Source organism: Trifolium pratense, linkage group LG3 (genome assembly GCF_020283565.1).
Source record: "Trifolium pratense cultivar HEN17-A07 linkage group LG3, ARS_RC_1.1, whole genome shotgun sequence".
Lineage (NCBI taxonomy): Eukaryota > Viridiplantae > Streptophyta > Magnoliopsida > Fabales > Fabaceae > Trifolium > Trifolium pratense.
The window spans coordinates 15,699,320-15,716,409 of record NC_060061.1 but is presented as its reverse complement, the minus strand read 5'-3'; the positions used below and the strand labels follow the sequence as shown (position 1 = coordinate 15,716,409).

At 41.8% G+C, this 17,090-nt stretch overlaps 1 protein-coding gene across 1 annotated transcript; it reads right to left on the bottom strand.

The window, feature by feature from the left end:
* Positions 1-2,251: 2,251 nt before the first annotated feature.
* Positions 2,252-15,036, bottom strand: LOC123918132 (putative F-box/FBD/LRR-repeat protein At1g78760). Its single transcript, XM_045970104.1, has 4 exons — positions 15,015-15,036; positions 14,071-14,939; positions 13,666-13,968; positions 2,252-2,485 (listed from the first exon to the last, which is right to left on the bottom strand). The coding sequence occupies exons 1-3, from the start codon at positions 15,034-15,036 to the stop codon at positions 13,690-13,692; spliced, it is 1,170 nt and encodes a 389-aa protein (XP_045826060.1). The 3' UTR covers positions 2,252-2,485; positions 13,666-13,689.
* Between the last annotated feature and the right edge of the window lie 2,054 nt (positions 15,037-17,090).

Sequence of the window (17,090 nt, the reverse complement as noted above, 5' to 3'; positions counted from 1 at the left end):
AACAATAATCGTGCAAAGTTTTACGATATGACAAGATTGGAAGTGAAGTGAACAACTAACGAACAAGTGTAGAAAATGAAAGGAAAATTCTCCTTCCACAGTTAAACTAGCAGATTTATTCGAACTCATGACTTTTTAGTTATATATACTTACCCCTAAGTTATATCAATGTCGAAATAATTTTGTAACCAACAAGTAATTAACATCACGTAAATGCACACTTTTTAAACTTAACACGTTTTATTTTTCTTTCTAAAAACAAAAATCATTTTTTTTTCCATCTACAAAATCAAATAGATTACTGCGTTATTTTAACCTTTTTTTTTTATAGAAAACCCGATTTTTTCGTTTTATGCATATTCATTTTTTTTTATTAAATTTGTATTTTTGTCTACACGTATTTGTCTACACATATTTGTCCCTTCATTTTGTATTTTTGCTTCTTTTTTTTCTGTAAATTTTGATATCGAAAATTTTATCAATATGTCAGCATTTGAAAAATAAATAATTTCGTATTACAACATTAAAATTTTAATTGTATCAATAATAATCAATATTAAAAACATTTTTTTTAAGACAATATTAAAAACATTGCCTATCGATAGTAACCAAAATTAACTTTAAGCGCTGCAGTATTAATTTTGTTCTTATATCTCAATTAAAAACGTTTCTTACTTTAAAACAAAAAAAAAACCAATCGGCATTAAATTTTGAAACTATCACCGACGAATGAAACAAAAATAAAATGATTAATATTTTTCTACACATATATATTTGTCCCTTTATTTTTGTCAATATACATATACATGTATAGAAAAATATTAATCATTTTATTTTTGTGACGAATGATAGCTCATTATTTTTTCGCTTTTTTTTCGGTAAATTTTGATATAAAAAATTTTATCAATATGTCAGCGATTGAAAAATAAATAATTTTCAATTACAACAGTAAAATTTTAAGTTTATCAATAATAACCAATAGTAAAAACATTAATTGTCTATATAGTAACGAAAAATAAATTTAGGCGCTGCAGTATTAATTTTGTTTTTATATCTCAATTAAAAACGTTTCTTTTGACCAAAAAAATAAAAACATTTCTTACTTTAAGAAAAAAAAAAAAAAAACCAATCCACGGAAAATTTAAAACGAGTAATCGGTCAATTTAGTCCCTAAACTATCACTCTCTCACCAACTTAATCCCTAAACTATTAAAAACAACTAAAAGGTCCCCAAACTATATTTTTCATCCGTCAATTTAACCACACTCAATTTTCTCTCATGGCCAACTATATGTTACAGTGTCAAAAGTAGCTTCAAAGAAAGACTTGAAAATATTGATAACCGATGAAGTTTATAAAGAAGTTTTCCATAATGTTTAGTTGTTAATTTATAAACTATTTATCTATATTTATCGTTGTACTGAATATTATTATTTTTATCATCACTATATTTTGAGTTGCTTTTTATTTACTTTTTTTGAAATTATTATTATTATTATTTTATTATCATATATGCTGTTGTACAAAACCCGTGCAATAGCACGGGTCGGCGACTAGTTTTTTATAAAAGCTTCGAATGAAAATTTGGTTTGAATGGTTATTCTTAAAATGTTATTTTAGGTATTTGGTCATTTTATTGAAACTTTTTTGGATATCAAAATTTCGAAAAATCATTTTATTTTGAAGCTATTTCAAATAGATTTTCATAAAAATTATTTTTGAAATACAACTATTTGAAAAAATTGTGTTTTGACTATGTTTTGATTTTCAATAATGTGTGTTATGTTATATGTTGTCAAAATTAGTGTTTCAATTTAGAAAAAACGAATATAAAAAAACTTGTAATATTTTAAAAAACTGTATTAGAAAATCTATTTTAAAAAATACAAAAAAAATATATATATTTTTAAAGCTGAAACAAACGGACCCACCGTACCAAAACAACACACTAGAACAAAATTAAAGTAGGGACAATTCAAATGTAAGGCAATCCAAATAAGGATTGTAGACAACTTCTCGCAAAACTTAAATGTCTTGCCTTTACTATTTTGTTTCGAAAAATAAAATGCAAATAAAACTAAAATAATTTTGATTAAATATTATTTTTAAACAAAAAAACTTCACTTTAGTGTCCACTTTAGGTCTCATTTATTGTTGTGCCTACCCTGCCAAGAGGTGAGCTTATTAGCTTTTACATACTGAATGAAAGGTATCAATTCTAGATATAAACTTCAACATTGAATACTTGAAAATGAAAATATTCAAAGAACATGAAAAAGCATTCCTGAGATGCAATCAACCGATAAAGTGGACCTGAACTAATTAAGTGTATTCAACATTAAAATTCACAAACCCACATCTTGAAAAGAATGAACACACTCATTGGTCAGCTATGTGTTTGAAACAAGTAATTCTTTATAGGCCACAAAATTGATAAAAAAATCTCCCAAATCGATCATCAACTATAAAGAGTAACATACATTAGTGTTCTGGGCCGAGCTTAGAGCTCGAGCATCAGAGGGTGTCGAACACACTAACCATCCGAGCACGTCCTAACGGTCAGATACCCTTGCGTATTGTAACGGCCGTAAACCGGAATGATGAGCATTTACTGCACATCAAGGCCTCCAAGCCGTTTTCCGGCAGCCACTTGATGGCCATTAATGCCATCAAGGGCCTTAGCCCAGCGCTGGGGGCTATATATATGCATCTCCACTTCATTTGCAAGGTACGCATTATTATAGCTAAGAAAACCTTACACACATACTGACTTGAGCGTCGGAGTGCCTGCAGGTACACAACCCCCCTCCGCTCCAACAGGGGTCTCAAACGCTCTCAACCACCGCAAACGCCGGCGAAGTCGCATCATTCTGGTCAACACGATCAGTGGCGCCGTCTGTGGGGACCATAGTTTCCCTGTTTATTCAAACCAAAAACTAAAAAACTTCCTCAAAACACCCTTTCACGACCAATGGCTGGCGTTAACAACCACCAAATCCCGGAGCACGTGGCGGAGAACCATGGATCACCGATGGACTACGCAGCGTACCACCCAGGGGACGGCCAATTCGCCTCCGTAACGGAAGATGGCCAGGGAGAGCAAAACGCGCATTACGAGCCCTACAACCCAGAAGAACCGCAGATCCCTGTGGCTACCCCGCCACAGGCGACTCCGGCAGCGGCTATCCCTCCGGGCGTTCCCATGCAAGAAATGATGGCTGCGCTGGTCAATGCAATCAACCGCCAGTCGGACTTACTGCTGCAACAGAACCAGCGATTCGAGCAGCAGAATCAGAGGCTCGAGCAACAAAGCCGTCGCATCGACGCAATTGCCGAGTCGAGGGTCACGGCGCAAGCTCGCCCAGCTCGCCGTTCACCCACACCAGTGAGGAGCAGAACCTACTCCAGGTCTCGCTCACCACCTCGCCACAGAAGCGAAAGGAGAAACGAGGCTATATCTCGAAACTCCACCCCGCCGAGGAGACATTCCCCTAGAAGGGACAACCCTCCTCGTCGCCAAAGGAACCGATCCCCGGAAGAGAGAGACAATCACCAAGGCCCCCTCTCCCGAAGGATCCGAGAACTCCCCCTACCGGTCGGACTCGAAAAACCACCGGCAATGGATACCTACGATGGCTCGACAGACCCGGACGAGCACATCGAAAATCTTGAAGCTCTCCTCGAGTACAGAAATGTACGAGGCTCTATCAAGTGTAAGCTCTTTCCCACAACTCTGAGGAAAGGCGCTATGGCTTGGTACAAGAGCTTGGCGCCAGGATCCATAGACTCTTGGTCGGACCTGTGCGCCCGCTTCCGGGCTCACTTCACTTCCTCGAGGCGTCACCCGAAAACTGAAGCAACCCTCGAGGCCATCATCCAAGGCGAGAACGAGCCTCTAAGGGCCTACCTCGAACGGTTCAACAAGGCAGCCGTTGAAGTGAAGGTCGATGAGAGCATGAAGCTGTATCTCCTCGACAGGGGATTACATCCAGACAGCGACTTTGCTAAAGCTGTCGGTATCGAAGAGCCGAAAACGCTGGACGCGTTCTTCGAAAAAGCAAAGAAGTACATTACCTACGAGGAGAAACAAAGGGCCAAAGATATAAGAAGGCCTAAAAGTCAAGAAAAAACCAGGAACCATGAAAAGGACGAAGCTGGAACCTCGCGAAGAGGCAACGAAAAGCAAAGGGAGGAAAGGATTAAAGATTCCAAACCTCCTCGGGGAAAATTCACAACATATACTCCGCTGAATGCGTCAAGAGATCGCATTTTCGCCGAAGTCTCCGCTGCGGACTTCAAAAAGGCTGGGATCCACTTCCCGAGACAGCAGCCCATGAAGGCAAATACTGATAGGACGAAATTTTGTCGCTATCATAAAAGCCACGGACACGTCACTGAGGACTGTGTCCATTTAAAAGATGCCATCGAGATTCTGATCCAAAAGGGTTATGCCCGAAGATATGTTCAGAACGATGAGCAAGCACAACAACAACAACAACAACAAAGGCGGGAGCCTCAAGAGGTCGCAATGGCCATTGATGTTCCCGAGCAGGAAAACAGAGGCATCGTCCCTCAGGCGCTTGCCATCTCAGCTCCTGAAATTCCACTTCCATCCCCGGGGTCAGACGAGGGAGCGCTCCTGAGGCATTTCAACGCCCACCTGAATGGTTCATGGGAAAATTTCCCAAAAGCACTGGTGATAACAGGTGGAGGGCTAAACAAAATCACCCTCGGATCGGTAAAAAGGAAGTTTGAGGAACTGGAAAACGTTTGCTCGGTGTCTCCCATCACCGTCACCAAACCTGAGGGAGACTCCGACCCGCTGGCCTTCTACAAATCAGAAGTTCCTGGGGGCTCACCAAACTATCAGATACCACTGTTGGTGAGGGCTCGCATGGCAAACTTCGACGTCCACCGCATCCTCGTAGATCAGGGGAGCTCGTGCGACGTAATGTACTCGGGGCTATTCAAAACTCTACAGCTGTCGGAGAAGAACTTGGTTCCATATGTAGGACCCGACCTTCAGGGGTTCAATGGGTCGACTACCAAACCTTGGGGATACGTGGACCTCATCGTTACCTTCGGCGAGGAAAAGGCTATGAAATCCGTAAGGACGCAATTCATGGTCGTTGACTGTCCCTCGCTGTACAACTGCATCATCGGCAGAACTACTCTAGCGGAGCTGTTTGCTGTGTCGTCCACTGTTCACTTGAAGCTGAAATACTACACACTGGACGGCCAGGTCGCCACCATCAACGGCGACATAGCCGCTGCGAGGAGATGCTTCGAGGCTGCGGCGAAGAATCTGAGCACTGTGGCAACCCCCAAGAAAACTGAAAAGAAAAATCCGGGGGTAAACACTGTTGGAGGTTCCGTCGACATCGATGCTCGACTCACAAAAAAGGAGCATCAAGAAGAAAAACAGAAGGACCTCGCCGATGCTGAAAAGAAAATCTACCGCCCCATCCCGGACGGAGATTTCGAACTGGTGCCCTTGGGCGAAGACCCCCTCAAAGGGATCAAGATTGGAACTGGACTCCCCGACTTGGTCAAAAAGCAGCTGATCGCCTGCCTTAAGGACAATGCTGAACTGTTCGCCTGGAGCGCTGCAGAGATGCCTGGTATCGACCCTGAGGTCGCTTGTCACCAGCTGACTTTAGATCCTAGGGCTAGTGCCGTTGTTCAGCGGCGTAGGAAGCAGTCTCCCGAAAAAGCGGAGGCTGCCGAAAAAGCTGTAAAAGACCTCCTCGAGGCAAATTTCATTTCGGAAGCTAGGTATACCACCTGGCTATCCAATGTTGTACTTGTTAAGAAATCGAATGGAAAATGGCGCATGTGTGTTGACTATACCGATCTTAATAGGGCTTGCCCTAAAGACGCTTACCCTTTACCTAACATAGACAAATTAGTAGATAATTCATCAGGATTTAAATTACTATCGTTTATGGATGCGTACTCGGGTTATAATCAAATAAAAATGGCTGAAATCGATAAAAAGAAAACAGCGTTTATGACCGAATCCGGTAATTATTATTACAACGTAATGCCTTTCGGGCTTAAAAACGCAGGCGCCACATACCAAAGGATGATGAACAAAGTCTTCAATAATGAAATCGGTGACATGCTCGAAGTCTACATGGATGATATGATCGTCAAATCCGAAGAGGAAGTCGATCATACCGCCCATCTAAAAAGAGTGTTCAACCAAGCGAGAAAGTATAACATGAGATTCAATCCTGAAAAATGCACGTTCGGCGTAAAAGCTGGGAAATTCCTCGGGTTTTACTTAACCGAAAGAGGAATCGAAGCTAACCCCGATAAATGCAGAGCATTCTTTGAATTCCCCACGCCGGACTCAAAGAAATCAATCCAATCATTAAACGAGATGCTCACAGCCTTATCTCGTTTTGTCGCAAAATCCGCTCAACACGCGCTACCTTTATTCAAATTACATAGAAAAGAATCCGCATTCGAATGGACAAAGGAATGCGAGGATGCGCTACAACATTTAAAACGAGCACTATCCGAACCTCCAGTCCTAACGCGACCCAACGAAGGGGAAACCTTATATCTTTATCTCGCCGTAGCATCGGAGGCCATCAGCGCCGTTCTCATAAGAGAAACCGAGCAAGGGCAAAAACCCGTCTATTTCGTGAGTAAGGCTCTGCAAGGACCAGAACTCCGGTATTTACAGATTGAAAAAACGGCCTTAGCAGTAGTCATGGCCGCAAGGAAGCTAAGACACTATTTCTTAGCTCACTCCATCGTGGTTCGAACTGATCAACCAATTAAGCAACTCCTTGCGAGGCCAGATATGACAGGACGAATGCTAAAATGGTCGCTCGAGTTGTCCGAATTCGAAATCTTTTTCGAAAGCAGAAAGGCTTTAAAAGCCCAAGTGCTAGCGGACTTCATAGCCGAGATGACCACACCATCCACCCCGGACAGAAACAAATGGACCATCTTCGTAGATGGATCCTCGAATCCACAAGGGAGTGGTGCAGGTATCATACTCGAGAGCGGTGAAGGAGCACTCATAGAAGTTTCACTCGAGCTCGCCTTTCCAACCACAAACAACCAAGCCGAGTACGAAGCTTTCTTGGCAGGGTTAAGGTTGGCTCAGGATATGGAAGCCGAGGAAATTAAGATATTCACGGATTCACAGCTCGTCGCATCACAAATAACCGGGGAATACCAAACAAAAGACGAGCGACTCACGGAATACTTAAACTTGATCAAAGAAAAATTAACCAAATTCAGACAAACCGAAATCAAGCACGTTCCTCGCGAACACAATGCAAGAGCAGATATCTTGTCAAAGCTCGCAAGCACTAAGAAAAAGAAGGGCGGAAATCAATCGCTTATTCAGGAAACGCTATCCAAACCAAGCATAGTAAAGCCCACCGAGGTATTCCTGATATGCGAGATCGACGCCAACAGCTGGATGACACCCGTGTTCGAATTTCTGAACACTGGAAACCTCCCACTTGATAAGAGGGAGGCGGTTAAGGTAAAAAGGAGAGCCTGCGCATATGTAATCCTAAATGGAAAAATGTACCGCCGAGGATTTTCCATCCCTCTGCTAAGGTGTGTCGAGGAAAGCGAGATAGCCTCGATCCTCGGCGAGATCCACGAAGGAATAAACGGTCAACACATCGGTGGACGCTCCTTGGCCAGAAAAGCCTTGCGAGCAGGATTCTATTGGCCTACCATGCAAGCAGACGCAAAAGAGCATGTTAAAAAATGTGACAAATGCCAACGTCACGGGGATATGCACTTAGCCCCTCCAAACGAGCTAAGAACGCTATCATCCCCGTGGCCGTTTTCTTGGTGGGGGATGGACCTCTTAGGACCGTTTCCAACGGCAGCAGGACAAAATAAATACTTAATAGTAGCTGTCGACTATTTCACGAAATGGATCGAAGCCGAACCTCTCGCCCACATCACAACATTCAACGTGTTGCGATTCTTCAAACGCAATATACTTGCGAGGTTTGGGATCCCTCAAGTTGTCGTTACAGATAACGGGACTCAATTCACGGACAAGAAGGTGCGAGAATTCATGGCAAAAATAGGTACAACCCAACACTTCACCTCTGTCGAACACCCTCAAACGAACGGTCAAGCCGAAGCTGCAAATAGGGTTATACTGCGAGGACTCAAAAGAAGGTTGGATGAAGCAAAAGGAAAATGGACAGAAGAACTACACAGCGTACTCTGGTCCTACCGAACCACTCCACATTCTACAACGGGAGAAACGCCTTTCCGACTGACGTACGGAACAGAGGCCGTAATTCCAGTAGAAACCGGAGCATCATCTTTCCGAACGGAAGTACCCCTCGAAGGGGAAGACAACCACGAAATGCTCAGAGAAGAGCTCGACCTCTTGGAAGAGCTCCGAGACGGCGCAGCCCTCCGAGAAGCTACTTTGAAACAAAAAATAGCAAAACGGCATGACAAAAAGGTCATCAAGCGAGAATTTGACGTTGGGACACTAGTACTCCGACGCAACCAAAAAGATTCTCGTGAAGGTAAACTCGCGGCAAATTGGGAGGGACCTTATCGTGTTCGAGCCAAAACCGAAAACGGTGCCTATTATTTGGAAGATCTTTACGGAAAAGAAATTCCTCGACCTTGGAATGCCGAAAAGCTCAAACAATACTACAGTTGAGAGAAGTTCAAAACCATCCCTCAACGAAGGTTGTGTCTTCGCCCATGAGAAGCACGCCTATACAACGGAGGAGTGCTTAGGTACGGGCATGAATCTTAAAACACAAAACAAAATCGAGACGTTTTTGAGCTCGATGATGTTGGCGAGGAAAGCTCTAGACCACGGAGCACCATCGTCATAGTACACGCCCGGTAGAACCCCAGCTCGCGATGGGATGTTCACACCCCGAGGAGGAAAGCTTAACAACAGCCCCTCTCCTCGTTGTTAGTTTGGATTAACATCTCCAAACACTTAGAATGGTTCCCCGCACCTTCTAAGCCCGGCATCTAATGGTACCAGCTACCACAACGATGACCACCATCCAAACACACACTAAGCGCGAAGAAACGAATAGTTCGGCGTATAGAATGTTTGGAAAATTACCAAGTTAAAAACCTCAAAATCAGTCGAGCGCAAACAAAAAGACAATCAACGCATAAGCTTAAAAGCGTCGAGCGTACAAACGATCGGTTCGACATTCAGAGGAAATTAAAAGCATCGCCATACAAACCCTAAATCTAGATGAGATAAAGGTAAAAGGCAAGAGAATAAATCAAAGTACTGATAGTTAAAGACCCCGAAGGGCCATAATTGTCGGTTACATCAAAAAGGGCAAGTGCCCGAGCAAAACAAAGAAGAAAAAATAAATTTACACTTCATCATCAGGAGGGGTGACAATGGCTCCATCTCTCACCTCCTTCTCCTCATCTAAACCCTCCTCGTTCAAACCGGGGTTGAGAATCCTAAGCTGAGCCACTGCGTTGTTAAAGCTAAAAGCTGCAGCAGCCACCATGTTCGACTCAAGCTCCTGGATCTTGGCGAGCAGATCAGCACGAGAGGAGGAAGCATACTCCCCTTGAGGATCGAGCTCCTTCTCCCGATCTTCAACGACCCCGGTGACTTGAAGCCTCTCCAACTTCCCTGTCAACTCGCCAATCATAGCCTTCTGTTCCTCAACCTTCTGCACAGCGCTGTCCCTCTCCTCCGAAACTGTCTTGAGCCTATCCTCCGCTTCCTTAAGGTTGGCCGAGAGGGTCTTACGCTCCTCCCTGAACACCTCGCAGGAGGCCTCGGATTCTGCCAACCTCCGCTGCAACAACGGCAACTCCTTGCGAGCTTCGTCCCTTTCCTCCAGATACTTGCATTCCCGGCCATTCAAAAAAGTCGCCACCCCGACTAATTTGAGCAGAGCCATCGATTGAGCGGCAATTTCAGTCCGGAGACCCTCGGGACCCATATCCGAGAGGATGGCCTCATCTGCCGGATCAACCTTCACTCTGGTCTCTCCGGACAGCAGTCTCTCATGAGCGTAAAGTGGAGGAAGGACGAAATTTTCAGCAGGGACACCAGCAGTCAACCTGTGAGGTCCGGGGAGAGGAGGATCATCCTGACCAGAAAGATCAACAACCACATGATCCTGACGAGAAGAGGTTTCCTCCTCCAGTCGAGTCCTCTTCGAGCGATCCACGTTGGAAGCCGTGGGAGACTGAGGGGCAGAAGAAGTTGTAGCAGCACTGCTCGCCTCCCTCTTGTTCTTGGCAGCACGAGCTTTGCGGAGAGCAGCAGATCCACTGGTCATTGTACCTACACAAATCAGAGCATCAGTTAGCAAAACAGAAGGCGAGCAAATAAAAGAAGCGAAAACAGTTGGTAAGAAATAAATAAAAGAAAGCTACGAGCATACTCCAAAAAACGGTCAATTCCTCCGAAGTGTCGCAAGCGAGCAACTCTTTCGTAGCGATCACCTTCGGGCAGGTCAACCTTCGACCATCTTCCCCAAGCAAAGGCTCGCCATTCGAGTCACTCAGAAGGAACGGAGGCAAGCCCTCCACAAACTCTAATAATTTTTTATAATCAGCTCTCTCCTCAGCTGATAACGCTCCCAGCGTAAACACAAATTCCTTTGTCGACATGGAATAATGATCCCTGCGCCAATAGAACGGGAATCTAGCAAAATCCTCCTCTATAGGGAGACCCTGCTCATCAAGCACTTCCTGCCCAAGCTCATCAATTCGAGGCCCCCTACGAACGAAATTGTTCCAACCTTTCGTCGTGATTGGCCTAACTCCATAGAACACGGACTTAAACCCCCGAACCGACTCGTCGAACATATCAAAGAGGCGTTTCCGTTGCCTCAAAGAAACCCATCCATGCTTGGTGCCCGGTACTGGGGCTCCCTTTGCAAGCTTCCCTTTCGCCTGTTCCCCCCGAGGACAGCTCCGCTGAAGGCCAAAATGGTAAAAGAATAAAGGCAAGGTGGGGCCCAGACCCAAATACTCTGCAGTTTTTTCGAAAGCCTTGATAAAGGCCAACGAGTTCGGATGAAGTTGAGAAGGGGCCAAATGAAGATGGCGAAAGATGGACACCTCCAGATCTGTGAAGGGCAACCGAATTCCCAGATGCTTAAAGGCAATCTCGTACATGGGAATCGTCCCCCAAGCCCAGTTGCCGCAGATCCGGTGGCGAGCAGTGGGAATCCGCACCTCGAAATCTTCGGTGGGAGGAGTTTGTATATCCGTGCACATCGTCTCCGGGATGTCACTCTCGCAGTCTTGATAAACTGACGCCGTCTCTCGAGGTTCATCCGCCACCCACGAAACGTCGGCTCGGATACGAATTGATGAGGAAGGCTGTTGATCTATGAACGTGAATTGACTTTGAGATCCCTCAGCCATCTAAAAAAAAACCTGAAAAAGCAGAGGAAGGAAAAATGAATTCGACATTCAAATCCACCCTTCCACCGCCAAATCAAGTGAAAGGGCGAGGATCTCAAACAAAACACTACACGGAAACTAAAGGTGACAAAACAATTTCTCCGAGCGCTAAGTTCATCGAACTACCGAGCACGAAACGCATGTGGTGCTCGACACTGTTCTAAGCCAAAACCCAACCGTCAGTTGGTAAAAACAGCGATTTCTCGCCTATAAACCGCGAAAAACCCTTAGTTTGGGGGGAAAAGGGTGCTAATCACCACCTACAACCTTCAAAAGGACTACCCAGACTACGCAGGAAACAAAACCACAAACCCCTACCACGCAACTAACTACCTAATCAAAGTAAAATCCAAAGCAAAATCTTCAAAGATTAAAAAGGATAAAACACTTACTTGTTGATTAAAGGAAGATGGGAGTGAGGAGTTTGTAGTACAAGAGCAGAAGAAGAGCAAAACCACCAAGAGAAAGCTTGAACCGGAAAGGCAAAATGATGGGGAAAGTAGGTGAGAAACTGTAAAGTTTCAAACGAAAAACCTTCCCTCCTATATATAGGCCAACGCATCCGTACAGGAAAATTCGCGCCGCTTCCGTCTGAACCACAGGATCGATCTAACGGTCCGGATCAATCACGATCAAGTGGCCCAGATTTGATCTCAGGAGAAACGAAAAGGCGCGAAAATCCAACGGTCCAAAACGACCTCGAAGTTCAAATCTCAAAGAATAGCCACTCGAGTGCTATTTCATAGCCTTTACACGTGGCGAAAGGAAACGAAGCGACTCGTCCTTTCAAGTCACACCCGTCTGCTCGCGCAAATCTCGCGAAATCCAAGACACCACATCCCGAGAAAATCGCAACCAAAAAAGGTAATGCAAGATCCTCGGATTCCATTCCCTTTATTTCTTTGCTAAAAATACGGGGAAGGCCGCAGCAACCGAATGAAAATACCGCGCTCCTCGACAAATTCATAAAGTCGAAAACATGCTCGAAACAGAAGTCCGGTTTTCGATCGAAAAGTCCGCTCGGAATCATTCGGAAAATCCGCAACATTATTAAATTAAGAGCATACATAAAGCATGAGTGCAAATAAATTATGCTCGGGGGAATCAAAAGAGAATTATTTTATTAATGATAGTCCATTACAAAGGGAAAAGGATTACAAAGGGAACCGAGCACCTAATCCTCGTGCTCGGAACCTGAACTAATCGCGGAATCCGAATCAGTCCACAGCACCTCCTCTGGCCATATCTTAGCCTCTTTCCCAACCTGGGACCCTCCTTCACCAGAGGCAGGGCCAGGAGGATAGAGGTGGGGAGATTGATGAGCCCTCAGGAACTCCTCGATTGCCCCAATGAAATCCGCCGATTCGTCGGAGCTTGAGGTATCAGAAGTATCCGAGGAAGGGAACATCACCTTGGCTTCTTTCCCCTTTTGAGAACGAGCCGGTGCAGGCTTAGGAACTTCCACTCTCTTTTTCCCTCTTCGAGACTCAGAGCCATCAGCAACAACCTTCTTGGAATCCCTATTATCCATCGCTAGCCTTCAAACTCAGGATATGGGAGGCCAAAGGATAAGCAAGTATTTATAGCAAAACTTGCCGCCCAAAGGACCAGTCACCACACCTGACATCCCATAAATGCGAGAGGCGGCTGCAGAAACCTAGGATTGACCACTTGGAATAAACGATTTTCCCTTTCCAAAGCTTGACTTTGACCATAGGGACACTGCGAAAATTCAGCTGCCCAACTCGGATCTGTTACGTTCGGCAAATCGAGATGAATCGATAAAGCTTCAAGTCATTACCCTCGCCTACGAGCATAACGACTTGGGGGGCTCCTGTTCTGGGCCGAGCTTAGAGCTCGAGCATCAGAGGGTGTCGAACACACTAACCATCCGAGCACGTCCTAACGGTCAGATACCCTTGCGTATTGTAACGGCCGTAAACCGGAATGATGAGCATTTACTGCACATCAAGGCCTCCAAGCCGTTTTCCGGCAGCCACTTGATGGCCATTAATGCCATCAAGGGCCTTAGCCCAGCGCTGGGGGCTATATATATGCATCTCCACTTCATTTGCAAGGTACGCATTATTATAGCTAAGAAAACCTTACACACATACTGACTTGAGCGTCGGAGTGCCTGCAGGTACACAACCCCCCTCCGCTCCAACAGGGGTCTCAAACGCTCTCAACCACCGCAAACGCCGGCGAAGTCGCATCATTCTGGTCAACACGATCAATTAGGTTGGATAAACTCTTCAAAAAGCACTAATATATTGTTGTGATGTCGACTTTGGCCGATGGTGAGTTTTGAAGCAAGAAGTCCACTATTCCATCGGGTATGAAAGGTGGTTTCAGACCCGCATTAAATGCTTTGCGTAATTTGGTAGCTTCTTTACGCGACTTGGCAGCAGCTTTCTTTAACATGACTTCTTCCAATACGTCGGATAAACCCAATAGATGTGGATGCAATTTTATTTTCATCGACTTCAAGTTACGCAAAAAAAGGTGTTTAACCTCCAATAAATTAGGAAATAAGGAGAGAACCTAAGCAATGAAGAATAAGGGTGAATTAGGATCAATGATGTGAATAAAATAATTTCAAACAAAAAATAAAGTAAAATCAAAGCTTCAAAACATAACAAGTACCTGAAGAGTAGTTGAAGAAACTATGAATGATTTTAGATTGGCAAACTCTAGTAGCCAGCTTAATAGAACCATAGGAGGTATCCTATCATTTGAATACATTAGTGCATCAATACTTACTAGCTTAACAGAAGAAAGGCCACTCCCACGTATTATCTGGCTAGGAATACCGCTAAAAGTAAAGGTATGAAGATTTGGAGTAGATAACTCAATTATACCAATGTTGAATTTATTATTATGCATAGATAAATTGACAAGTGTCTCACTTGATATGCGGAGGATTTTTGCATGTTTAACCGTACACTTATGAATGACCAAACTATTCAACTTGTTAAAAGCCAAAAAAGGTGCAGCACAACCATTTTGACCACCACAAAAGACAAAATTTGTTAGATCTAAGCTGGTCAAGTCAGGCAAATTCAAAGAATTTGGAAACAATGTTTCACTAAAATTGTAACAACTTTTAGGGTACATTGAAAGCTTAAGTGATGTAAGAGCTCGACATGAAGAAACACAACTCAAAATGAGACAAGTATCAGCACGAACATTGATTCCTAATTCCTTGAGGTGGGTATTATGAGAGGAAACATAATTTAAAACATTTTTAAGGAGTCGAGACTCAATTTCACCATGATGTACAAGATCAAGAGTATGCAGTGTAGTTGAGCTATCACGAAGAGTCAAAATCTTAGATAAGAATCTAGCAAAATGCTTCATGGTGGAAAAACTAGAAGAATGCAAAGTAAGAGTTGGAATATGTTTCCAAAGATATTTCCATCTTGTGGACAAAACACAAGTTTGAACAACATGTTTGGTATTCAAAAATGATAAAACGTGAAGGAGAATATCGTCGGGTAAGTCACTCAGTTTGTCTTCATTTTCACCATTTTCTTCATATCCATCATCCTCACTTGGCCATCTTCTCTTGATCTTTTCTCGAATCATACTCTCTTCAAGAAAATCAGACATATCCCTCATTTCATTTTTGTCAAGTATTGTTGAAAACGGACAACAAAATGAAATTATATTCTGCAAAATAACGGAGCAAAAAAGAGAATAATTTTACGGCTACCTTTTCAAAGTCATGTTCAATTAAAAAGAGAAAATTGAAGAAAAAAACTAGGGGTGTCAAAATGGATCCATCCAATCCATCCATAAGTATAAAAAAATTGGTTAATAGATTGGATTGGATCCATCTATTTAATTAAATGAATGGATCCAATCCATCCATCTTAATTTTCAAATCCAATTGATCATTGGTTATTATTAATTTTAAATCCAATGGATTACCAATTTTTTTAAACCAATTAATCATAATTTAGTGTTAATAATTGTTAATGATTTTGTATTTAAAACATAAATAAATTTATTGTCAAAAAGTATAAAAAAGTTGGAAACAAACCACTAAAAAACTTGAAACAAAACTAAGTTTTAAATTAATAATATAATAAAAACTAAAAAAAATTGTGTAAAAAAAAAACTGAAAGAAAATTAGTCTAAAAATTTATTAAAAAAACAGGAATTTTTTTTTTAAAAAATCCAGTTTTTTTTTGTCAAAAAAATCCAATTTTTAAAATTAATATAAATATTTAAAATATATTATAATTTAATATTTTAATAAAATATATTAAAATAACAAGGGTGGTGGTCAACACCTGAGCCACCGGTCAACGTCAGAGATCCGCCGTTCACCGTCGTGCCGGCGATCGGAGCTCCGCCATAAACCACTGTGTGTCGCCGTTAAACAACCGGTGGTTGGAGCTAGCATCGTCGTGGACCGCTGCTGGATGTGTGGCGTTGGCTTTGTTGACCACCACTTCTTTTATTTATTTATTTATTTATATTTTTTTACTAAATCCATTTCTTTGTCTTTCTTCTCTTTTTAAGATTTGGGCTTAGTAAAAAACTATTTTGGGCTTAGAAACAAACTATTTTTTTTGTTTTGGTCTACTAGTTAAAAATATGGTTTTGGGTTGATTTTACCCAATTAAATCATAAAATAAGATAAAAAAATGTTTTTTTTGGTAATTAATAAATCAGTTTTTTTTGGTTTGTCAAAAAAAAAAATGTTTTTCTAATCAATTAATAAATATATTTTAATTATTTTTAAAAGTCATATGTTTTAATAGATGGATCAGATGGATATCTATCCATTTAAAATACCATAATGGATTGATTGGATTTTATCTCTTACGGATGAATTTGATTGAATTCTTGGAATGAATTTTAATGGATTACTTTGATCCATCCATTAGCAATCTAATACAAATCCATTCATTTTGACACCCAAAAAAAACCCTAGAAAGTATTGTTAAGTTTGATGCAGAATTTTGTCAAAAAAAAAAAAAACCGAATGCAGAATAATGATTTAGGGGGAAAATAGAAAAATGAAATTGAGATAGTGAATGTTAAATACCTTGTTGTTGAGTTGCGACTTCTACTATGGATCGAAAAGTTGCCCAAATGGCTCACAAGAAATTCATCAAAATCTATAAATTCATACTTTCTGGGTTTTACTTCGTTTTATAATTGTTTGCGGGTAAAGTTTTATTTCACGAGGAAAAAATTGGTGTGATTGAAACGTCGAGTGAGTCAGTTTAATTTATACTCACTCCGACTTTAATTATAAGTCAATTTCCATTTTTAGATTTATTAGATAATCAATGTATTTGATCTATATTTAAGGTCAGATACATTAGTTATCCAATGAATCTAAAATGTTGAAATTTGCTTATCATTAAAGCCGAAGGGAGTACAATATGATGAAGGACAAATAATTAAATGTCAATACAAGAAATTTACACCTTTGCTTTAATTTTCACAAATAGAACATAATAATGAAAATAAATAATCTATCTACTATCTATATAAGAATGTTATTTCTAATTATATTCTCATATTTCTCTCAAATAATTAAAATCAATTTTTTTTATATATAAATTTACTACATTACTATCTTTTCTTTTTTTTTTTTTAACCAAAAGAGACTTGTAAGAAGGGGGAATGAACCTGACCCTCAAAAA